The 26,518-nt window shown below is 37.7% G+C and overlaps 1 protein-coding gene across 1 annotated transcript in view; it reads right to left on the reverse strand.

Moving 5' to 3' along the window:
* Window positions 1-26,518, reverse strand: part of ctnna2 (catenin (cadherin-associated protein), alpha 2) — a 333,673-nt gene that overhangs the window by 279,788 nt on the left and 27,367 nt on the right. The window contains exon 2 of the mRNA XM_086295702.1: window positions 19,900-20,006. Within this exon, the coding sequence (XP_086151828.1) occupies window positions 19,900-20,001 (102 nt within the window). The 5' untranslated portion in view covers window positions 20,002-20,006. The remainder of the gene's footprint in view (window positions 1-19,899; window positions 20,007-26,518) is intronic.

The following is a 26,518-nucleotide window of genomic DNA, read 5'->3' on the forward strand; positions in this document are numbered from 1 at the left end:
TTCAGCAACAGCGCATTCATTTTAACTGTCAAACTCTCAACTACCTCTATAGGAAAAAAGAAAGAAAGTTTAGTAGATTTACCTATTCTTTAGTGAAAATGTCAGTGAGTCCCCATTTGACTCGGGTTCATTTCTTTGCATGACACCCCTTGAGGCGCATAATCTTCATAACAAATGCCAAAATATGTGCCACCCAAAATGATGCTCACTTCAAAGACAAACCACATAAAAGCTTTCTTAAATCTCATTCTGAAATGGTATGGGTACGGTCACAAGGATCAGTGTCAAAGGAATCAGTGCAGCAATCCTCAGGGGAAAAAAGGGGGCTTCGAGGAGTGTGTGAAAATAATATCACTACAGTACAACAAAGTTTGGATTTTATATCATGTTGAGATGATTAACAACAGAAGTCATCTGAATCGACAGTATCTGTGCCTTCTTCACAGCAGACTCAAACAAATAATCAGAGGATTTAGAACGACTGCATATGACTGCTCTGCAGCATGCACTAATCTAATGATGAAACTTCACAAACAGATCTTATTTTTTTCTTATTGCAAGTAATCTACATGTATTTACCCATTTTAGCAGCATAGCATGCTCATTACCCGCTATTTAAAGCCCTGTGAACATGAAGCTATTAATAGGATCCCTGTCCAAAAAAGTAAAAACCTAAACTAGGCTTAGTGTTGTCACCGCAGTTCCATATTTTATTAAGCCTGCTGATATTATAAAGGGCTGCCGCTTCAATTTTAGAAGCTGCTAAATAATTGAGTCATTTCTACAGTGTACTAAATGAATATAACATGGGCTTAAAGGATCAATACACTGAAGGTCGGGTTTGATTTTCATGTTTCTTGGGGTTACTGTATCTTATAGACTATGTAAAGTGTCAATAAACCTACAGATTGCAACGTAGTAAGTTTAATGAAAAGCAATTTTATTAAGAAAAACAGTTCAGGTGAACATGTTATCATGACAAGAATGCAAGAAGAATGAAAACTGGACACACTATGTGAACAGTGCTGTCATGAGTCACAAATTGGCCTGGCTGTATGCTTGCTACACAGAAAGTCCTACAAATCTAACTAGTGTTCCCACTGGCTCAATCAACAGACTATAGGTTTCCTCAAGGTAGAAACTAAATGCATTGGATAAATATAGTAATCAGACTCTAAGAAAACTATGATCACAGAAAAATAGATTAGCCGTCAACTTATTTAGATTTGCTACAAAAAGCTCAAAGGGCCAAAACATTTAGGACAAGAGACAGGTTAAGATTCTAATTAAGTTTATTGATAAAATAAAATAAAATAAAATAAAAGTGTAACAAAGGGACCCTGTGTGAAGGATGAGGAAAGTGAAAGGGGTAAAAAGCAAGAGAGAGGGAGCTATAGAGGCCACTTAAATATGCCCACAGGTGCCCCAAGTTTGTCATCAAGAGAGAGAACCGAGAATTTAAAGACACAGATCAGACACGCAACAACTGTGTAGATGAATTACTCTCTGTCTGCTATTTAGGGAATTATTTATTGTCCACTATAATATTTAGGTGTTTAAAGTGAAGATTACGATGATGGAAAAAGAATGTAGACCATTACCACACTGGCTCAGGCCTTTTTTACTGGCCAGATGGTGAGCACAAAATCACATACAGCTACACTAATATAGTTTGAGGGCAACATCTAATGATTCAGTTCTCTGTACAATATGTGGAAAAATAATACCTATAATTACTAGGTTCACTCCTGTGCAGGTAATAACCTATATCAACTACTAACTCCACCTTCAAGCAGTGTAACACCAACTAACGCTGAAAGAATATTTATAACAGAAAATGTAGAGGCCAAAGTTGTTCAGCAGTTATTCATGAAAATTGGCTTATTTGGTGTCTGTTTCTTACGATAATAAGACCCTTTTTTTATCAAGGTAAACCAGGTTTATAGGTCATAAGGGAAGAGGATGGCTGCCTGCAAGAAATAAAAGACAAACAAATTGTAAAAAGCATACTTTCTTATTGAGGAAATATCACCCCCAAAAAAGCAGACACCCATTTCTGCCACATCTGTGCAAACTCCACTACCAGCCAGAATCTCGGATTATTGACCTCTGTGGGCTCATTATCACAGACGCAAACAACATAGGCTGGCATATTGCCATTCTCTATTCAGTCCAGGCTCTGTACCAGACAAGCAAAATCATGTTTGTGTTGGTTCACAAAACATCTGATTTTCCAGAACTATATTGATACACCATGAGTAAAATGGTAAATGGCCTGTATTTATATAGCGCTTTACTAGTCCCTAAGGACCCCAAAGCGTGAGTGTATTTAGCAGCAAATTGATTCACAAATTATCAAACATAAACAAGACATACTGACCTTGGGCTTTCCGCTGTTGCACCCACATACTTCTACAGTTTTGTCACATAGAATGAATAAACACTTCTGACATGGAAAAGTATATCTATAAGTATCAGGAAAATTACAGCTTTGACACAAAAAACAGATCACATGAACTCTAGGCAGAGTGAACCAGCATCAATACTTTGTGGCTGCTGAAGCTGAATGAAATTTAGCTAAAAAAAAAAAAAAGTCATTGGGGATGTTTGGTTAATCTTATGGTTAAGTGGATGTTTAAAAACCGTCAACCTTTTTTTTTCTAAGAAAAATGCTTCACGGAGATAAGTTGTGCTTAACCATAATGTAGACAGAGATAGATTGTGAGCTGTGGAAAGTAAAACACTTTTGCAATCATGCAGTCTCATTTGCATAGATGGCCCAGACCTGCCGATTTTACTTTGGAGAAAAAGATAAGTATTTTAAGAGACAGCCTTATATAACTAGCAACAAGCTTTTCTTCAACCACCAAAGGCTCTTCTCATAAAACATGCAGAGCTGTGCTTCTCAGTAAAATTTACTCACACTCCAATGGACAACCATGAGGACAAAAATACAAAATGTGTGACTGTAGGGATTTTTTTACCTACCTATAAGTAAATGTACCTAATAACACCCTGCAATGCAGAGTTTTCAAAGAAATGTGATTTTAATAAAGACTTTCTCACACGTCAAAGTAAGAAAAGCATAAATATAGGTAATAAGATAAATAATGGCTGAATTCCCTTTAGCTGTTTCAGTTTCAGCTTCCTTGATGGCCAAACTCATATATCATAGCACTCCTTAAATTGGATCGAGCCATAATTAATCATATTGCTTAGTGAGATTTATTTAATCTACATCGCAAACAAGTTTGTGTCAAATATCAGTCATCTATATTGTTGCTGCATGTATAGCTTAATTTCTGTGACATCTATTAGATACGAAAAAGATCCCTGTCGTCCACTTATCATTTCTATCAGATATGAAAATGTATGTATTTATCACACAGACCTCTTATTTTTGAGAAATACTATTTCAAAACTCTATATGGCACTATATTTAGAATAATAAAGCCGAGATTTCTCTTGACTGGAGGGCATAGTGGTAAGAGAACAGTAAAAACAACAGTTAAACTAGAAGGGCTGTGTTTCTGAGGCAATCTCTTTTGATGTGATGCATTTTCTCTGGTAGAGTAGCAGAGAGGCAACGAGGCAACCAGCATCTGTGCAGAACTGCTGTTCAGAACCCTGGGGCAAGCCATATGCTGACATAGTAAAGTGTCAGAAGATACTGCCCAAAGACAGATGAGTGTGTTGTTTCACAAGATCCAGCAATGACCCCCAGGCAATGGCAGAAGTAATGAGAAGACGTACGCTAACAGGAGGCGATCTGCATAACGACACAGCTGTCATTCTTATCATACAGGTGAAGCATTACTTACTATTACCACCTTTGTCAAGGCATCAGCTAAAAATGTGCTATGCCTTCGCACATGTGTATTTTTGTCTCACGGGCAGGTGAAGAAGTGTTTGAGTCTGACAGCCAGGAAACACCAGTGGTTTGATTTTTCATCAGAATGCAAACACTACACTAAAACTGTTGTGAGTTCACTGCCTGGCTAGCAAATATCTTAATGTACTGACCACCTGCAGTTTTCCAAATAATAAAAGTAGCAAAGCTAACAGTGACAGTTTTAATAAAACAATTTTACTAGGTCCTTGCTTTAGATAGATTTAATTGGAAATGTTGCTCTAAAATTTCACCCCAACAGGGGAGGAAAATCCAGTTTTTAGAAAACTGCAACATCTCTGTCGAGACACAATGTCTTTGCTGAAAAATGACATTCACAGAACATAATGTGTACAGTTTTCAATGGTCCTATTTTCTACTTGAGAAATTGCCCTTGTTTATATGAAATGCACACACTTTCATATAAGGGCTCTATTCAATACACGTAAAGTCAAATATTTCAAGCCTTTATTATTATTTTGATTATTGCTTATAGCTCATAAATTACATTTAAAACTCTTCAAAGTATGTTCATTTGTACACAGCAGCATTTGGTTGGAAACCCCCGACTACAAATTACAGCGTGACATAGAAGTGATGGTCTTGTAACACTCTGACAACAGCCTTCAGCTCGTCTGTATTTTTGGGTCGGGTATTTCTCATCTTCCTCTTACAATACCTCATTGATTCTTTGTGGGGTTCAGGCAAGTTGGCAGGCCAATCAAGAACTGTAATAACATGGTCAGCAAACAATCTAGGAGTTTTGACTTTGTGAGCAGGTAACGAGTCCTGATGGTGAAGAAAATTGGCATCTCTGTAAACTCTGTCACCAGATGGAAAGTCAAAGTGCTCTTAAATCGTGTCCTAACTGTGGACTTGATAAAACACCACCAACACAGCAGCAGAAACATGGTACCCCAAGTCATCACAGACTGCAGAAACTTCACACTGGACTTCAAACACCTTGAATTATGAGCCTTTCCACTCTTCCTCCAGACCGAGTTCCACAAGAAATTCAAAAAATTACTTTCATCTGAAAAGAGGACTTTAGAGTACTAAGAAACTGACCAGTTATTTTTCTCCTTAGCCCAGATACGATGTTTCTGTCATTATCTCGACAGAAGCAGTGGCTTGATATTAGGAATGTGACAACTGAAGTCCCTTTCCTGAAGACATGTGCATGTGGTTGCTCTTCATCTCCAGACACCAGCCTCAGCGTATTCCTTGAAAAGCTTTCCTAAGTTCTTGCCAGTCATTCTACAAGCTTGTTACTTGTATATCTTTTCATGCCACACTTTTACATCAAGTCAACTTTCCATTAATGTGCTTTCTTACAGCACTCTGTGAACAACCATCCTAGGAAGGATCACCATCTGGAAAGTGCCATGTCAGTGGTCTTTGCTAAGATTGTGGTTGCATGTGCTGAACAAGACTACAAGATATCGGAAGAGTAATTGGAAGCAAAATAGTCTAATGTTTTGAGATTTTTTTTTTTTTTTTTTGTACAGCATCTTCTATTAATTGCATGTCAGTGCTGAAGAGACAAATATAGTTTCTAACATGTTTTAATAATACAGTTTTTTTAGAATTAGATCCTTTATTAAGATGGCAATAATAGGATTGATCAATATTATAGATTTGAGTTGATCACAACAAGCCTTGCCCAGAATACTTGTACACGTGTCCCTGTCTATTACAGTTCAGTTAACCGGTCTCGTAAATAACAAAGATTTGGTAAATATTACACAAAGAACCTTTAACTTTAACATCTATAATACTAGTCTATTGAAAACATGTTTAGGTCATTACTATACCACACCAAATCTGAACTGTCAACAATCTTATTATTCACATGTTTCTGTCAAGCCATTGTTAAACCATACTTTGGCCTTTACAAGATGTCACTGATAATCCAGATGTCCTTTCTATCCCCCCACCAAAAGAATTTAATGATTCCTTCCTCTAACATGGCAGGAGTTCAGTGAGCAGTATGCCAAGAAGCAGGGGATCCAGACTGGCTTTTGAACATCACTTACAGTGTTCAAAGCCTCTTCGAAATACTGTCATCCAAATTCAAACAACGAATTAAAAAATAAATAAATAAAATAAAAATCTAAAAAAAGAGTACAGAGAATGGATGACTTCTCAGCCTCAAATGAGGAGAACTTTTTCTTCCTTTCTTAAGTCCAAGCTTTCACAAATGATGCAAAAGTGTTGCGCTAGAGCTATTTTAGCAGCAATACTCAGACGAGTAATATCACATGACTATGGCTTGTGTGTAATCTGACAGATGTGTATTTCTCAGGTAATTAAAGTGGATGTCTTCCAATAGCAAATACTTAGAAGACTACATCAAACTTGTTTCTAGGATAATACAAAAAAGTCACCTCTTAAAGTGATTTTCTTTTTTTCCTAAACAAAATAAATAAATAAGTTTCTACCGCCAGAAAAAGTAAGGTGTTACAACTTCCTACCACACTGCTGTTAGGACTACTCTTCAAACTTAGATCAAATTACCCAACTTTGAGAGTGACTGTTCTGTGTTTTCACTCTAAAACTCTGAGGAGAAGCAAAGCATCCCTTCTTGCCTCTGAATATTGTCTGTTTGAGGTCCAGGCTTCCTCCTTTTCCGCTAGCTTAATGGATTATGACAGTGATGCAGCATGAAGCCTTAATCCCTTCGCCGTCGTCGTCTCCCCTCCCTTTATGTTAAGCCCCTTGACTAGAGAGTGTGTCTATGTGTGTCAGGTGCCAACCGTAACTTGCAGCCAAATGTTAGCTTGGATGACATACAAAAACAAAGGTGATTAAAGCATCAACTGCTGACAGCCATTAAGGCTCTTCCTTAGCCTATTACCAGGCTGTGGAGTTAATATGCCAAGGAAAAGGATCTTTCAACTTAATAACACCATAAGAACACCAAAAGCAATCAACACTTATTTGCATTTTTTTCCTGTGTAACCCAAGCATGATTACTCACCATGATTTGATCCATATTAGAGTAACAAAAATAAACTAGGGAGTCAGAGACCACTAAAGGAAGAAATCATAACCAGGAGCTGGCTAAGTAGCTCTCTGTGATCTGGCAAACTGGACAGACCGCACAGCAGAGAGGCTCTCCAATACACCACATTAAGGCAGAATGTCACATCAGTGATCATATATCCCAATAATGGAAAATCCATTTAAAAGATGGAATTAGGGAGGCGACACCAGGTAGTAAATCCACTTTTGTCATGTACAAATGGTACTCACGTCATTATTATGTTAAGCTTAACAACAGAGGAACGCACAAAATCTACACCCAAAGTTTAAACTGCTTTGTCTGAGTTTAGATCAGCTGAATATTTTTTATTAAATTTGGCATGTACATCACAATAACAAGAATCGGGCTGAACGCACTGAACTGTGCAAAAGACCTTCAAAGCTAATGCATCTAACTGAATTATAATTAAACATAAAACGAAGTACAAAACCCCTTTAGACGACAGTTTCATCTTGAATGAGGAAAAAAAACAATCTGAAGGAAGGAAAACTACACTTCTAAAGAGGTAAAAGTGTTCTTGTGGTTTTACATCCAGCTGAGGACAGAAATAAAAAATCTATATAAGAACAAAAAGGCAAAATTAGCTGAATGCAGTTTTCAGCTGGCCACCTAAAGAGTAATAACAAAACGTTACATATAATGTTACATTTTGATCATTACCAAAGCAAGCCAAACATCTCCATGAATATACTACTGTAGATGACTGAAAGCAATACAAACTTAAAAAATACAGTCCAAATATGTCCATCTCTTTTTTGTTCAAAAATTAGATACCTTGATGTTCTGTCAGTGGTTTATGAACTCATAACAAACAAAAAAAGCATTACTTACTTATGTAAGTGAGTAAAAATTGAGTACAATGTGTTGTGTGTTTGTGACAAAGAGAAGAACAGTATTTTCTCTGATGATATATTATTTGACAGACAACAACTTGTAACCTCAGTATTTGAGTTGGAGAGTTTTAATCTCATTAGTGGTTCCTGCTGCAAAACAATTACAACCCTGGACTCAGCAAACATATATTAAAGTATAAGTCTACTTTCTCTGCAATACAAGAAGCAAGATATACTGCACAGCAAGGACACTCTCACTGACAGGGAGTCAATACTACTCTTTATAGCCCCCAAAATTTACTGCCTAGCACAGAAGATCTCCTACAAACCGCTGAATTTATTTTTTACTTATTCACCTCATCAAATGAGAAAAACATTATTATGCAAGAGCAGTTATGAATAGTATCAGCCATTTTAAATACACTTTTTTAATGCACCAACTAACGTCATTCCAGACGTCTTATGCTCCATTCAGTTCTGATCAGTATGAGTGACTTCATAATGAAGACGAAGAACAGGAAATGTACTTTCCTTTCATGAACATGGGCTCCCTTACAGTTAAAAGCAAGCAGAGACACACAAATAATTTCTAATCTTTTTATGACCAACGAACGAATGAATGCTTTATTGGCCATATGCAGGTTGCCCCACAGAGGAATAGGACCCCCCCCCCCGACTTACACACACAACAACAAAGACATCACATAGGAATACAGTCGGAGATCGGCAGCGTTGGGAGAATAACACTGAAAAAATTACACAACAATGGGAAAAGTACAAGAGGAAAAAAAGAGACCTCTTCACACGCTGGGCAACCTATGGGAGGACAGCATGAGAACAGGAAACAAAAAAACTCCTCTGCACAGAGAGCACATTAATGTCCACATCACAACATCAGAGCACATGACAAGCCACAGGGGATGGATAGGGTGGTGGGGGGGCAATCCGAAGGAACACAGCAGTCGTCCTGCACCATGCTATCATTTCAGCGCGGCACACAGACCTGCTGTCCTCCCCCGCAGGAACAAGCATCGAAGGCGTTTGGAAGGGAGGGGGATGAGTGCGTGCTTATCAGTGTAAGTGTATGTGTGTGCGTGTCCAGAGTTCAGCTGAGACAGTGTCCTTCGGCCTATCAGGCTAAGTAAACAGTCCTCCAGCCGATCCAGGTGTCCTTCATGGGATGGGAAGAATAGTCATCACACAGTCGTTATCAGGGAGTTGTTTTGGTAGGCACCAGCCTTGGGCCTGAGCAGCTGGCGCCATGGTGTCCAAATGTAGAATATTGTTGATTGTAAATGTATCTGCATAATCAATGGCTATTAGTCCTTCGTTCCTCAAGAATCAACAACTATGTCTTGACTGAAGACATTACTACATCTGGGGTTCTCATTGATATGTACAGAGGAAGAGGGCTAACAGCACTTCAGGAAAATATTCACAGTCCGGCTGTGAATAAAGCAAAGTAAAGTTACAGTTTAAAAATTCACAGTTTCTATCATTTTCTCTGGGTATATTAAAGCCTTTCCACTTTACACAGCCTATTTACTATTCTGGCTGGTTTCTCTTCTTGACTCCCATATTCCCCTTCCAGGATGCTTAAAGTTTGCATTGCAGTAGATGAAAATACCCTAACTTCTTGTACCTGCTTCTCAAGGCCAATTTTGCATATTTCTTTTTTTTTTAAAGAAAAAAAAAACAATGCCATCGCTTGCAGCATAAAAAATGTTTACTATATCAGAGGCATGCTGCTTTCATACACAGTGATAAAGTAAGCCTTTCTGTTTTATTAGTTAGGACTTGCCCAGTACTGTTGCTGAGGTGGGAGAGGCTTGGTCTTGATAAATGAGGCTGCTATCTCCAGCAATGCCAGTGTGAGCCTGTTTGTCTATCCTCCTGAGGCAACCTTTTATTCCATCACACACTGAATCATCCAAATTGACAAGAAAAACAATCACAGTGTCTGGTTTGTATCCCAAAATGTTTCACACTTCCAGTGCAATTGCAGAAAAGATGAACTACCATAGTTAGCTATTGTGCTTATTCCCCTGGTTGTGTGGAGAATGGATTTTGCCAGAGTATGATCTTTTTACTGTTGCTGCACACAAGATGAATAAATGATGAATAATGTGAACTGTAATATCGATCATTTCAAAAAGGTAAATGGACTTGTTTTTATATATATAGCGCTTTTCTACTCTACCTGAGCACTCAAAGCACTTTATAAATCTTGCCTCATTCACCTATTCACACCCACTGATACAAGCTCTTTTTTCTATGATTTTTCTAAGTAAGTCAAAGGAAAATGTCAGAAAACCTGAAAACAGTCATCAACTGACTTCATATGTTGGCTAAATTAATAACTATCATCTTACTAAATTCACACAATCAGAATGAAGCTTTTTAGATTAACCTAGGTTGTCACTGAAGCAAAAACAGCTAAATATAAATCAGCAAAAACAAATGACTATGTCAGAAGACACATCATTTAAGATTTAATAATGATCACTTCATGTTAAAACTCTAAGCTCATCAGCTTTCTGTCCTAGTAACAGTAAGCAATTACCTAGCTGTCATTTAGATGACCATGCATAAGAGAAGCATAGGATGTGACTGACAGATGTTGGAAAAATAATAATACACAAAACGCAACACTAAATTGAAACCAGCAATTCAAATTTTCAATACTTCCTACCTGCAGACAACTTACTGTAACCTCAGGCTGACTTGAAATTACACAGTCATTTGGAAAGTTCAGATATTTGATGCCAGAAAACTAGAGAGACTCTGCCAGTTCAAAATGCACGTCTGGGTTTTCTTCCAGGTAAACAGCGATGGTGGTACATTATTAATTTTAATGTAATCCTTTTAAAACAAATAAAGCCAAAACCCATAAAGTTTATAGGCAGAGAAAAGCACAAGGATGGTAAAGTTTGATGGTCAGCAATAACTCAGGCTTAAAAAGACTGAACTCATGCTGCATATACAGTTATCGTCTCCCTTTCATTGCATGAAACATAAGAAACAATACAAAAACATTATTAATGCTAATCATATTATTCTATTTGGAATTTACCTTTTCTTCTGTTTTTAGTTTGGAGTTTTTGGTGCAGGAAAGGCACAAAGTCAGCCGTGTCAGGAAAAAGAAAACAATGATGCCCAGCACCAATGTGACTGCAGGATGTTCAGGATTTGCAGATGAATAGGCTACAGATTAATTTTTACTCAATACGTGGCACTTCATGTCATCTTCAAGGTTATTTTAGTGGATTAGAAAATGGAGGCATGGTTGCACTGATCCTATTCAATACTTTTACTACCCTGTCAAAGGCTTTTTTTGGTTTGACATTGATGTGAACATCAGAGCCCTGAAGAAACTCATTTTACTGCAGAGTAGTTCTCTGCATTTTTTTAAGAAGCAAAAAAACACCCTATAGGTGATTTTGCTTTCAAGGGCTACAGGACTTTGTTCACTTCACTCATGCATGAAAAAACAGACATGTATGTTAATTCATTATAGTACTCCTTTTATGTTCATTATATCACTTTATATCATAAGATGGCAAAACAAATGAGTAATAAAAATATATACATACTCATCTCCTTTACAAGCTAAATATTTATTATTTAGAACAAAGTAATCAATTAAAAGCACAATTGGCATCACTTTTAGGTGAACATTTATTTACAAATATGCAAGAAAATTTCCATGACCCATGATAATCTTAGTACACTAAGTAGTTTATATAGTAAGTCCCTTCCATACTGAAAAAGGCTTCTTGGAGGAGTTAGGTAACAGACATATATACACTTTGGTCATTAAACTAAGATGTTACCAAGCATCATATCTGCCAATATTAGTTATTTGCCAATGTATCAGTATCTGTATTTATAACATCTGATAAATAATAATTTACAAAATGAAAAAACAAACAAACAAACAAAAGCCCACAGACACAGCACACTTTCATTACGTTTTAACTGATGATGTTGCATAGTCTACATCTTCCCTTTTGGCAACATGTGTTTGGAATGGCACATGCACAACAACCCGCTGATTCCAGCAGACTTGGACAGAGTCGAAGTGAGTAATCCATCCAAGTTCTTGCAATAATAAAAAAATATTCAAATTTGTTACGTTTCGGTGTTGTCAGTTTTTTGGTTTTTTGCGTGACTGTCATGTATTTCCTGCTTTACTTTGAAAGTCTGTGTTATCTTAGTGTGTTCAGTTTACGTTTCCTTGTCTCGTCAGGTCTAATTTGCCCCAGCTGTGTTTCCCTCCTGTGGTCCATTCCCTGATTGCTCCTTCTATGTATTTAAGCCTTGTGTTTCAGTATGTCATGGTCGCGATCTCCCCCCGTGTTGTAAATAAATAGTTTGTTGTAAATAGCTGTAAATGGGTTTTGTCAATACTTTCGTTTTGAGACACTTCCGTTTTGGGAATTTGGTGGAGAGCTTTAGTGGGGTTTTTTGTCGTGTGTTTTTTCCTTATTTTTATTTTCCTGCGTTGCACGCCGGTTGCCTAGGCCGGGGTGTAACAAATTACACTGTCATATTATCTTAATAAGGAATCATAAATAACTACGTATAACAACTGTTATGTTTATGTTTCATATGTGCAAACAGATGACACATATCTAAATCACCAAATATCCGTAACAGTCTTAAAAATCCTATACTGGTCAGGCCCTAACAGCAAACAAGACAACAAGCTTCACCTCGAGTCATCGGACCAAATTAAAAAAAAATCCTATGTTTGTTTGATTTCAGCAGAACATTGTTGAAACACCGTCTGTACTTTAATACCAATGATCTGTCTTATTTCAAATAGACTCTTTCTTTCATCACTTTTCATATGTATCATGCAGAGATTTTCAAAGCTGATGTAATGAAAACTTTCAACTGTTCACTTATTTTTATGAAGATTTCTGTTTTTCCCCTGGCCACTAAAAGAGGGAACAAATAGTTGGAAAACAGTAAATAAAACGTTATGTGACTTTAGTGTAAAGCCTCATAAGAGGAAGAGGAAGGCATCCTTCGAGACCTGGTCCCACTTTTAAGTCAGACAGAAGGATTTTAAAATGGTTTGACAGAAAAGCTCAAAGTTCAGATAAACCTAGACAATATAGTAATCTTTTGCTTACAATAGCAAACAGTAAAGGTTGGACATAGGAGAAGAAAGGGCTATGTAGTGCGGTTGTAACAGATAAAGCTGGCAAAAGTATAAAATCAATACTTGAAACATTCTCTGGAGAACCAAACAGTAAACAAACTGAGCCCCAGCCTGTGAGGAAATTTTAACCTTCACAGATCCAATATCCACAACTGCCAGTGGGTCGGCCCTGCAATAAGGCAACTTTATTAGGCCATCTTGGGGGAAAGAAAGTATGCCTGCTGGAACAGACTCAGTGGGATTCTGTATTTTTAGGATTTGTAATTTTAGGATTTCTGTGAATAAGCCTCTTGAAAATTCATTGTTGATTTCTGAAAAAACTCACTGAAACATGTGAAAATGCATTGTATAGTTCTGCCTGCAAAATATAATATCCTTCACCAACAAACAAAGAAATCTTACACAACAACCAAATAGAATTTGAGAAAGAGAAAGTAGTAGTCTTAACAAATGTTGACACGAAACACACAAAAAAAACAACAACATAGTGGTTCGCAGGAGGAGCAAATGAAATACAGCCCCAGCAAAAGCTGACGAAAGGAATGAGATTCAAAGAAAAGATCTAAGCTATCATAACATTGCAGAGACCATTCATTAGAGGAAAGGGGCTTGGTTAAAAGTACAAAGCACAGTGCAGTAGGGCTGGACAATTAATCATCAGAAAATCGCGATCTCAATTCATACTTATGTGCGATCTCATTTCGAAATGACAACAACTAAAAAAAACCAACAAAAAAAAAACAAAACAAAAAAAAGATGACGATTGTACCACATTTTGATCCGGGACATAAGCTGCATGAAAACAAGCGCTCACTCTTCCTGCTCAATAAATGACAAGGGCGGAGCTTTATACCACGTGATACAGAAGTCAGCTGGCAGGGAAAAAAGCACATGAGAGATGATAAAGGCCAAGAGTGACAGGAGAAAATCCATCCCGGTCAACCACCCAAACATCATTAACGGGAACCTTATACAGCGCTTCCCCATACCCATCGAACTCCCGCAGGCACAAAGAAATTACAGAGGCTATCACTTATCACATGACCAAAGATATGGCTCCCATCAACACTGTTGAAAACGAGGGATTTTGGAAAATGATCAACACCCTAGACAAACGCTACACAGTGCTGTCCCGCAACTATTTTAAAAATGTTGCACTATCTGCTCTATACACGCAGTGTCGAGCAACGGTGGAGACGGAATTACAAACAGTACAACATTTTGCGGCAACGACAAAATGTGAGACATTTATTGTTTTTGTGTTCAGTCTCAACTGTTACGAAGTTGATGTGCAGTTAATAAGTGCAATAAATATTTATATTGGAAAAGAAAATCGTGAGAGAATCGTGATCTCAATTCTAAGCAAAAAAAATTGTGATTCTCATTTTATGCAAAATCGTGCAGCCCTACAGTGCAGCCAAGCAAAGAAGCTTGGATCTTTGGTCAAGGCTGCTGGAACATTTGATGATAATGAATTTGTAATTATAATATTTATTGTTGGGGAAGACAAATGTGTTTTGGCTATGAGCCATTACCTTCCCTAAATCACAAGTGGGCTGATTGCACTGATAACCACTCAGAGTGGAAATAAATAATACAAATTCTAGAGATGCACTAAATGGCCAGGAACCAAAATCAGATGATAAGGCCTGGACCTGTGACCGGATGGTCAGCCTCCAACATGTCTGATGATGAGCCAGTCTGCTTCATGCATGAGCAAAACAGCAATGCAAATAGATCTGTGCACACTCACAGCCATATGCTAACATGTTGTTAGCATGGAACTTTTCAATGTGTGCAAAGGAACCTAATGAGAAACTTAAATAACCTTCAATGACTTAAACATGGATATTTTAATAAAGCTAACAAAGGCAAAGTGGCTAAAGCTAAAGCTCATCAGAGCCAGTTGCAAGCCAGCAGCCTCGGTATGAGCAAAAGATAAAAGCAGTTGTGAGGAAAATTATGGAGATAAGTGAAAAAGTGAAAAGGATTGATGTCATCTTATTTGGTAACTTTATAAACATACTGAATAATGATGCAGAAACCTCACATTTGCATTGTTATATAAATTCGCTTTTGTTTAAAAAGATTTAAATAAGTACAACATTTGTACTCATTTACAGTTAAATATTTGTACCAATAATAATAGACCACTTTATTTTCACTTTAAGCTATAAAGCACTTTATTGCTATAATGACTATAATGAATTACTTTTATTATGAAAATAATAATTTGTCTTCAAGAAAAGTGTTTCTGTTTATACTTCCAGGTATAGTTCTTAAATTTAAATTGGAATTGGACAAGTAAATTGCAATTGGTGTGTCTCTAACAAACTCTTATTAGTCAGTAATCTATTTGAAATGTTCAAGTGATTAAAATTTGGAGTTGAACGTGTTACTATTTTGTATTTTACAATTGGTGATCACACAAGTACAATCACCAAGGATGAAACAGCAGTTCATGCCATATTCATGTGCTTGAACCAATTCTTTAAAAAGCATTAATCACTGTAACACATACACATTTTGTTTTGCTTATTGTTCAAGGTTTGAGCCTTTAAACCATATTTAACACATGCTAGAAGTCAGACAAAACGTCTCTGATAAAACCCTCTGTACTAAGGAGGAGTGAATCCTCCTCAGCATGAAGGATTGTAGTGTTGCATACATTTTCTGGAAAAAAAGATGTGATTTCTTCAGCAGCTTGTAGCTGGAGGGGTTATGATGCTCTACCTCTTTAAAACACCCAAAAGTTCTTCTATTCCAGGAAACACACATAGCGAGGTCATGGTTTTTACTTGTTTTTTTCCTCTTCTGTAGTGAGTCTTTTGACAGTGTTTTGGGATTGTTATGCTGAAATATTGCTGTTCTGTTGAGCTTCTGACATTGTTACCCATATTTTCGGTATAGCCATAGGAATTCAAAGTGCTATCTCCACAAAAGCTTTTGGCATTCACGCAGCCTTGTACTGCTGCATTCTCACCTCAATGCTTCACTGTCAGAACTATGCAACAATGTGGCAGTTCTGGCCAGGTTCACAGTAAGTGTGCTGGATCAAATCTTATACAGAGAGATTTATCTTCATGTCACCTGACCATAGAAAATAATTCCAATATACAACTCATTTTCTTGTTCTTTAGCAGAGGAAACTAAGGTTTTTTTGTCTGTCTGTCTGTCTGTCTGTCTGTCTGTCTGTCTGTCTGTCTGTCTGTCTGTCTGTCTGTCTGTTTGTTTGTTTGTTTGTTTGTTTGTTTGTTTGGGTGTATGTGTGTGTGTGTGTGGGGGGGTACCAAAGACCATAAAAAGTTTTTCTTTAGTTTGGCTTTTTGTTTGTTTACTTTGGTTTGTTTTTTCTGGTGCAAAATGTGTTCCCCTTGCATCATTACCTTGTTTATCTTTTCTCACTATTCCACTGTTTTCTTTCCTTTTCTTTTGTTACCTGTCTGTGTACATGTTCCTGTTCCACACTATTGTGTGTGGTATTCATTTTCTGATTTAACTTTCTGATCTATGGTTACAGTCCCTTTTCTTCAGCCAGAACACTAGAACACCAGAACACTGTGACTTGTTGTTTACCTGCTAAACATAGCTACAACTATGTTTTGACTAATGTTCCCCTGGTCACTAACCTTTCCAATTTCGTACAGGTAAATATTTTCCATGTGGAGTTTCTCATATTCATTGCTTTCATAATTATTTATTGCTTATGTATCAGTGGTTGCACATGGTTTACAGTGGGGCAAAAAAGTATTTAGTCAGCCACCGATTGTGCAAGTTCCCCCACTTAAAATGATGACAGACGTCAGTAATTTGCACCAGAGGTACACTTCAACTGTGAGAGACAGAATGTGAAAAAAAAATCCATGAATTCACATGGTAGGATTTGTAAAGAATTTATTCGTAAATTGGGGTGGAAAATAAGTATTTGGTCACCTCAAACAAGGAAAATCTCTGGCTCTCACAGACCTGTAACGTCTTCTGTAAGAAGCTTTTCTGTCCCCCACTCGTTACCTGTATGAATGGCACCTGTTTGAACTCATCATCTGTATAAAAGACACCTGTCCACAGCCTCAAACAGTCAGACTCCAAACTCCGCCATGGCCAAGACCAAAGAGCTTTCGAAGGACACCAGGAAAAGTATTGTAGACCTGCACCAGACTGGGAAGAGTGAATCTACAATAGGCAAGCAGCTTGGTGTGAAAAAATCAACTGTGGGAGCAATCATCAGAAAATGGAAGACATACAATTGGGCGATCGTGGCTCAAGAGTTGGGAGTTCGCCTTGCAATCGGAAGGTTGCCGGTTCGAGCCCCGGCTTGGACAGTCTTGGTCGTTGTGTCCTTGGGCAAGACACTTCACCCGTTGCCTACTGGTGGTGGTCAGAGGGCCCGGTGGCGCCAGTGTCCAGCAGCCTCGCCTCTGTCAGTGCGCCCCAGGGTGGCTGTGGCTACAATGTAGCTTGCCATCACCAGTGTGTGAATGTGTGCGTGAATGGGTGGATGACTGGATATGTAAAGCGCTTTGGGGTCCTTAGGGACTAGTAAAGCGCTATATAAATACAGGCCAGGCCATACAAGACCACTGATAATCTCCCTCGATCTGGGGCTCCACGCAAGATCTCATCCTGTGGGATCAAAATGATCATGAGAACGGTGAGCAAAGATCCCAGAACCACACGGGGGGACCTGGTGAATGACCTGCAGAGAGCTGGGACCAAAGTAACAAAGGTCACCATCAGTAACACACTACAACGGCAGGGAATCAAATCCCGCAGTGCCAGACGTGTTCCGCTGCTGAAGCCAGTGCATGTCCAGGCCCGTCTGAAGTTTGCCAGAGAGCACATGGATGATACAGCAGAGGATTGGGAGAATGTCATGTGGTCAGATGAAACCAAAGTAGAACTTTTTGGTATAAACTCAACTCGTCGTGTTTGGAGGAAGAAGAATACTGAGTTGCATCCCAAGAACACCATACCTACTGTGAAGCATGGGGGTGGAAACATCATGCTATGGGGCTGTTTTTCTGCCAAGGGGACAGGACGACTGATCCGTGTTAAGGACAGAATGAATGGGGCCATGTATCGTGAGATTTTGAGCCAAAACCTCCTTCCATCAGTGAGAACTTTGAAGATGAAACGAGGCTGGGTCTTCCAACATGACAATGATCCAAAACACACCGCCCGGGCAACAAAGGAGTGGCTCCGTAAGAAGCATTTGAAAGTCCTGGAGTGGCCTAGCCAGTCTCCAGACCTCAACCCCATAGAAAATCTGTGGCGGGAGTTGAAAGTCCGTGTTGCTCGGCGACAGCCCCAAAACATCACTGCTCTCGAGAAGATCTGCATGGAGGAATGGGCCAAAATACCAGCTACTGTGTGTGCAAACCTGGTAAAGACCTATAGTAAACGTTTGACCTCTGTTATTGCCAACAAAGGTTATGTTACAAAGTATTGAGTTGTATTTTTGTTATTGACCAAATACTTATTTTCCACCCTGATTTACGAATAAATTCTTTACAAATCCTACCATGTGGATTCATGGATTTTTTTTTCACATTCTGTCTCTCACAGTTGAAGTGTACCTCTGGTGCAAATTACTGACCTCTGTCATCATTTTAGGTGGGGGAACTTGCACAATCGGTGGCTGACTAAATACTTTTTTGCCCCACTGTATATTTTGTTTTTTTATCATTTCAGTATAGTTTCTACAAAGTCTTTCTTTTGCTTCTTCAACAGAGAAAACTGTTGGAAATACTACAGTTATTGAAAGGTGACACACTTTTGAATCATTTTACCTTTAACAGACTCGACAGTGATGAACTCATTACTATACAGTGGTCCCTCGTTTATTGCGGAAGTTTTTGGGGAACATTTTCACACTTTTCTCTCTTGTTTAAACACTCTCAAAGTTCAAACCTTCGTAGAAAAATAAGTCCAGTATTATAGAATGAAACCAAAGATCAAACCCTGTTTTGAGGGGTTCATATTCAGGGCCCAGAACATGGGAATAGAGCAGCTGCGAGAGAATTCAACATTAATGAATCAATGGTAGTAGCAAGCAAGAAGAATGAGTTGAGTAAAGTTTGACTTATCTGACTGTTTTGTTTTGCTTAATGCGCCTTATAATCAGTTGTGCCATATGCTCTGAAAAATACGGTAATTTCTACCTTCCTTTAGCATGTCTAGAAGTTCAACTTTTTGTGCGATGGTTAGCATATTCCTCTGCCTTTGGGTGCTACCGCATTTTATCGACACTGTTGTGTTTGTTGAGAAGAAAACTTACAAACATACAGTACAGCACTTCAGAGTCACACTGCTAGCAATCGAAGATTTATGTAAATTTGACAAGCTGAACGCATTCTTTACTGTAAAGGAGACACAGCACGAGATTGACTGACAATGGTCTACAGCCAGTCAAGACGCAGAACACAATGCGCTGTTAAAAAAATAAAATACAATAAAAAAATATCAGTGAAACAGCGAGGCCGCGAAAGGTGAACCGCGTTATAGCGAGGGATCTCTGTATATAATCTAATATAATACTATAATAGACAAAACAAGAACCTGAAAGTGAATCTACTAAATAGAAACAATATTCAATTCTAGTCAGAAACTCTGTCACAATAAGCCAACGTGATCAAAGTCTGCTTCAGCCATCTGTTCAGCTTAAAAGGCAAAGTCATTTGCGATGAGCCAAAGTCCCTGGCTGTAAACCAATACAGTTTAACAACCTTGTAACAAGTGATCCAGCCAAGGTGCAACCAGAAAGTAATTGCTGCTCTGATACTGAACTGTAACAATTATAGCTTGTTTACTTGTTCATTAATATTGACACCATTAGACTTCAGAAATTCTCCAAACATTATTTACTGCAAACAAATGAGTGGATTACCAAAAGTTATGACTTTGCTCTGGCTATGGCTGGTAACTTAAAACCGTGTTATGTTTATGTCATAGATTTATCTACCTGTGTCACCAGGGGCTCCAGAAGCCGCTCCACAGTCAAGGTGCGAATTTCAAGACTCTTTGGGTCCCATTTCAATAGGATAGGGGAGGTGGCGGTCGTCATGGTCTCTGTTAAAAACAAAATAATTAAAAGTTAGAAACATAACATAAAATGTATTGGACATGAAAAAAAAATCTTACAATTTGCACAAAGTAAATTTCCCCATGTGCTATTGAAGGTATTCTGGGGTATTTACATATATAATGTGTTCAAAAAGCAATGTTTTGCTGATAATGGTACAGGGGGGCAGAATTAAAAACGTGCAGGTATGTATGTATGTAAAGCCAGCCAGATGATAAGTGCACAAACACAATAGGTTTCAGAGTGGGTCAGGCTTTTGATGGGGGGGTAGCCTTTCTACAGCAGCATTGTGTTGTGGATCGTTTCAATGGAAGGCAAAGTTTCAGTGGAGTCTGAAAACAGCAAATGCTGGCTCTGCACATAAAAAAAGCTCAGTCAACAATCCCATCAAACCATCAATGAAAGAGTGGTCACTTCTCTAACCTTAAGACAGTGTAATTAACTTTAATAATTAACACCACCAGTACAATATATGTCTGCTAATCTGTAATCTACTGAGTATAGCTGTAATAAATTCAGAGAGAACTCTATTGTGTATCACTTTAAAGGTATTTGTCATTCTGTAGAGTTCTGGCCTACATTTGTCCACACTCCTTTAGAAGAATCTGAGCAGCATTTTGATTACGTCAAAGTATTCAGGTACAAACACTGCATTATTGTGCAACTGTACAATGAGAGAATGCAAATGAAGAGAAACAGTGAAGAAGGAGTGGGAAATGGGATGAAAGCTTGTTAAAACTTGGAAACAAACTAAGCCCCAAGTTCAGCTCCTTCAGTTAATCCGACCACCTCCTCAAGAGCTTCCTCTGCAGAAAAGGGCAAAACCAGAAGTCACATTAAGCTCTGCAATATGAGTCTCAACTGGGCAGTTCTTCAGACAATCTGTACTAAACTAGAACTATTTTTTTGAGGGTAGGTTGGTTTTTGTTTTTTGGAGGGTTCTTTTGGGGGGGACTCAGTAGGTTACATTAGGTGAATGTGACTACTGAACAGCTGGTATGGGGGGTAGCAGTCTGTTGGTACTGTGGGGATGTTTCTACGGTAAGCAATTTCAGAATGGGCCAACTGGGACTGGCCAAGTCTACTGCCAATGTCAATGAGGCAGAGGGGAATAAATAATGTGAATAGGAATGACAGATCTGGGCCACAGGCTCCCAACACTACACACAGCAGGTTAAGATAGATGGACAGAAGGAAATGTAGCAACCTGGCACTACTGATAATGGTGGACCTTTATTTTTAAAAAGTTTGCAGGCCTGTACTTATGCTCATGTCATTACATTTTTGTCGCCTGCAAGGAAATGTGAGGGACAATGAATCAGACCTTGTGCGTCAGCTCATCAATCTATCATGCACAGCACTTTGACAAAACCTAAGGGAATGATGAATGTACTTTCTCTGCTCTGACATTTTCAAAATGTAACAAACTTGTATTAGCAGGTAAGAGTAGGGGGCTGGCTGTAATGTATGGCAATGTATGGCAGAATTCTCACTTACTTCCTTGAAAGACAGACATTTGTGCAACTACTGCTGCAGTGAACATGAGGCAGATATTTTTAAGATCCATAATCCAGTATTTAAATGAGTGCAAGCTTGCTTTCATTGTAATAGCTGATTTTACTAGATGACGTAACATGTGTTACTAGTAGGTTTAATCCGCTGTACTTAGTTGAAATATGAGTAAGGGTTTTTTGCCATTTTCTGGTAAATTCACTCTTAACATCATTATGTTGACTTTGTAAAGGAAGAAACTATACGGTCTGCTATTTAGAACAACATCATCATTTCTACAGTATTTTAAAACACTTAATAATAGTAATGGATTGCTACTTAGAGTCAAGATAATGCAAATGACAGCTGCTCTTGTCAAAACTAGTTAGACAGTTTTTATGATATTAAAATGTTCCTGGCAGAGCTTTGTATGTACAATAAGAATAAGCAGAAGTGATGTGAATGCTTGAGGCAGAAGAACACGCCATAGACGGGAAAACAGCAGCACTGTGAAAAATACCAGTGCCCTATTGTAATGTAATAAACAGTTCACTGGTGTATGTCAGTGTAACTTCTCAAACACCAAGATGCAAATTATTTGTGATACCTTATCTAACCAAGCCATAAAAGAAGGGGACTGTGTCTATTGAGCTATTGGTTTTAAGTCACAGATGGTAGTTACAACTGAAGGGAAAATGTCAAAATCAGTGGTGACTGCATTAAAGTAAAAGTGCTGAAAATAAATAGCCTTTATAAAGTTTATAATAACTATTTTGACTGAATCGGCCGAGTAGTCGATCTGCCAGCTACTTTGATATTCAACATATTGTCTAGGTTATTTGTATTTATAGAAATACTACCAAGCCTTGTAATCATAAACTAAACATCTTTTAGTTGTGGACTGCTCTTCATACCAAACATGACATTTCATATGTCGCCTAGGATTCGTTTAATGTTGGTTATGAACATTTTTCATCTTCCTCTGACATTTTAATGACATTTTAAACACCAAACATTTGGTTACTAGGGTAACCCCATGAAAACAGAGTCTGAACAGCAAACAGCATTTGAAAGAAAATTAATTGGTTAGTCAGAACCATAATAAATTGCAGTGCAATAATTAAGTCATGCCGATAATGATAGCCCTTCCTGTTTTTACACTGAATTAGTATAAGCTATGGAGAAAAGTAAAGAAAGCATGCTTTCCACAGTAATGACTACACACTACTCATCACTGCAACACCACAAATGAACAATAAATCACAATCAACGTGTGCAAGTGAATAACATTACTATAATATAGCCAGTGAAGGTGAATGTTCAGATGGTTTATGGGTTGTTTTTTATTAATATTAAGTTCACTGTCATCTACCACGTATCTGTAATGCACCTATGTTAATAATAAATCAAAATGTTTCAAAAATAGTCCAAAGCAGGGTTTCCGATGATGCAAAGCAGAAGCAGGAAAGAAAGTAGAAATTCAGTCAGGATGTTTCGACAAGATTACATCTTTCACAGAGCCAGAATATAAACAGCTGAGCGACTGCCATCTGTCAAAGAGATGTCATCTATAACATCATTATTCACCACATTCAGCTGCACAGTGTAACAACAAATATGATGAAACAGAATGATATGTGGGGACGCATTTCTGAAGAAAAAAATCAGACTCTCATGTTTATCAGTAATACAGTACTGCCATCTGACTGAATGGAGTCACATATTCATAGTTTTCAATGAGGTGGCTGGTATTGAGAGCCACACGACGGAACGAACTGGTCAACATTGGACACTTCATAGTACCGCAGCACCAGCTCATTAATTTTCTACCATTTAAACCACAAATGAAGAAAACAAATTACCAACTCCATTATTTCAATCACTGAAAACAGTGAAGTCCCTGCCAGAGCTTGACTTTGTCTGTGTTTACATATATCTTACGGAGGATCCTTCCACAGTGAAAACATACAAAGGTACAGGCAGTTGTAAGGATTTTCAATCTGGATAGGTCAATAACGCTCCCTTTAAGCAGGTGAAGGGCACAAAATTCGTCACTGTCACAGCAAGGGTGAGTGCTAATTAGCAAACAGAGGTAGCTAATGTTAATCAATTGGTCATTAGTTTCAGGGTCAATGTGGTCAGAGTTCTGGAGGAGTAGTGACACAGTAATGTATTTTAAAGGTTATATGACATTAATCCAAAAGAACCTTAATTGACAACCTGGGTTACTGATAAGATTTGGTCATTTAACCACTATGCATGTACAGCAGGTGTCAGGAGAAGTGTGCAATTTGCATGCAATGTTATAACACACACGTCACCAGCATGAGTTAACAAACTGAATAGCTGGCAATTGGTGCATCTCATTAGGGCCATTTCAAATACAATTTTGGGCGGGTTTAAAGCATCGGTAGTTATCAACAGCAAATAATATAAGTTTCACCAGGCGAGTGAGATGAGGTTAGCTCTAATTTGCTGTGATTTCAGATATATTTATACATAAAATGGTCAATTAGGGATAAAGTTAGAAAGAACCCTGGAGCTCTTAGTTTTCCTTAATTTTTCCTCTCACCATGCATGTCTGCTGTCACTCTGAAGCCTAGCTGCTTCCTTTCACAATGTATACAGCAGAGAGAACGAGAGAGTAGTATTTCTAGGCTTGAGAGTGCGACACTATTGGACAGCACCATGATAATGGTCCCCACATACTTTTGAAATGTGTTTAGTTAGCCCACTAAAAGTGTATGAAAAGGTGTTGTTTAAAAAACAATGAGATCAACTCTTTTGGGACTGGTGATCCCAGTCCCAAAAAAGAATACCCGCTTAACTAACAAATAGCTGAACAGAGGAATATTTGGATATAGCCTTATTTATAACTACCCACCGCTTTGGCAAACCAAACAGGCAAAAACAATACGTAATGGACAATGGAATAAATTGCCATGCCCCAGACTGGGGCCTATTATGTGAGGTCATTGAAAAATATTGATAAAAATGAACCACAAGTGCATATTATGCAGCCACTCTCATTTCACTGCACATTTTTATCTCAACAGTGCTGTCCCGAGATTAAAGAAACAAGTATAAAGTGTTAGTTTGTTAAGTGACTTACATTCTGTTTCACAGTTTTCATGATTTGGCATCATGCTCTCAACTAACAACACTGTGAAAAGGTGCACACATTCAAAATAGAAGAGATAACATGACACAAAAAGAGTATCATCACAAACAGCTTCTAGATTTACCAGAGATAGCTACAGAAGTGGGACAATAGTTTATCTACTTGTCATTGTGGCACTACATTTGCTACAATTATAGCTTTGTACTTTAAATAAACTCCAGGGTACCACAACACCCCAGGGAGAGTGTCCTCTGTGAAGGCACAGATTTTCTTTCTTGTGGATCTATTTTGTCTAATTAGTATGTTTTACTCAAAAGCATCTCAAGTGTCTTCGACTGACTGGAAAAACCACATTAAAAGCAAGAAATTACCTGCCTATAAACATGATGAAGGGTTTTGATCCAAAGCTACAATGATGAATTGGTTGCTGAATCAATCAGAAGCTACTGTGATAATCTCTTAACTCCAATTTCTTGAATTTGAATATTTTCTGGTAGTCAGTTTTTTTAACCATATTCTGATAGTTTATAGAGCAAACAGCAAACATTCTGATCATGAAAATAATCTGCACGTTAATCTGCAATAAAAATAAATTCAGTCCACACTGATTGTCCTTTGAGTTAGCCATCTAACATTTTTTTGTCTGTGGAGTTAATCATTTAATTAAGGTTATTTGATAAATAGAAATAGAAAGTCCACAGTGACCTTTAAAAAGTTTGTAACATGTAGAAGATTTGTGTTATCTTTAACTGTTTGGACACTGAGAATCACTAAGATGCATAATGGTATGCAAAATATACAGCAACATCTATTCAAAAAAAAAAAGAAAAAGAAAGAAAAGGAAAAAGAAAAAGAAAAGCACAGGGCGTAACCCAGAATGGGTCATTTGTTGCACTGAGATGAGCGGGATACAGTCAGAATGGAGGATGTCACAAAAGTTTCTAAAGCTCTGGGGACTGCCTTTAACACATGAGTAAGAAAAAAAAAAAGCAAATACAGAAAAAGCACATTCAGGTTTTTTAAAGCGCACAAGAAATCTACAGTTTTGTCACACACTGTTTTCAGCATGCTATAAATTTGTGTGTTTTTGTCTTTTCACAGACACATGTGCAGACACAATCTAGGGATGTACCAGTTTTTGCAGAATTGTTTACCATCACGTTCCCATTACACAACGGTTTTCTCCTGCCTCAGGACAGGCTTTTGGGGAAGAGTAATTAGGTTTCAGAAGGTTTAGAGTAGCACAATTCAAAGAAGGAAAATGGGCCATGTGCTAGAATTTTTAGATTTATTCAAAAAAAAAAAAAAAATCTGTGATGCACCAACACTTGCATAAATAATCTACCCTCTAGGCTGAACAGTAACAGCTATCAATGGAAATTTAAAAAGTTTTAGAATCAGGGACAGAAAAGTTTTATGAGCAGCACCATGGCTCGTTATAAACTTGTTTCTATGGTCTTAATTAGCCACGTTATTAAAATTACAAAACAAAAATTATTATAATCAACAAAGCACGTGCTTGATCAATTCCAGTTTTGAAATGCTCTCTACCAAATGATAAAATAATGCCATGTCATGTTCAGTTCAGTTCAGTTCAGTTCATTTTTATTTCAAACATTTCAAACATGTGCCTTCACAATCATTACAAAATATCATTCCATTATTTGTTTGAAAAGGAGTAGGCTGAAGTATTTACTTATTTGTCCCTACCCCCTCAAGTTTTACCTCTCATTCATTAAATTTTTTTTTGTCTTAAATTAAACAAACAACATATGAAACATATGAAACATATGAAGTAAAACAAAACATAACATACATAAATCAAAACAAGAAATTAGCAAGCCCCACCACAGTATAGTTTCTTTCATATGAAAAATACAGAATGTG

Source organism: Aulonocara sp. 'chitande type north' Nkhata Bay, linkage group LG6, assembly GCF_057382095.1.
Source record: "Aulonocara sp. 'chitande type north' Nkhata Bay isolate Kocher_YH1m ecotype deep benthic linkage group LG6, A_spYH_male_GT1.1, whole genome shotgun sequence".
Lineage (NCBI taxonomy): Eukaryota > Metazoa > Chordata > Actinopteri > Cichliformes > Cichlidae > Aulonocara > Aulonocara sp. 'chitande type north' Nkhata Bay.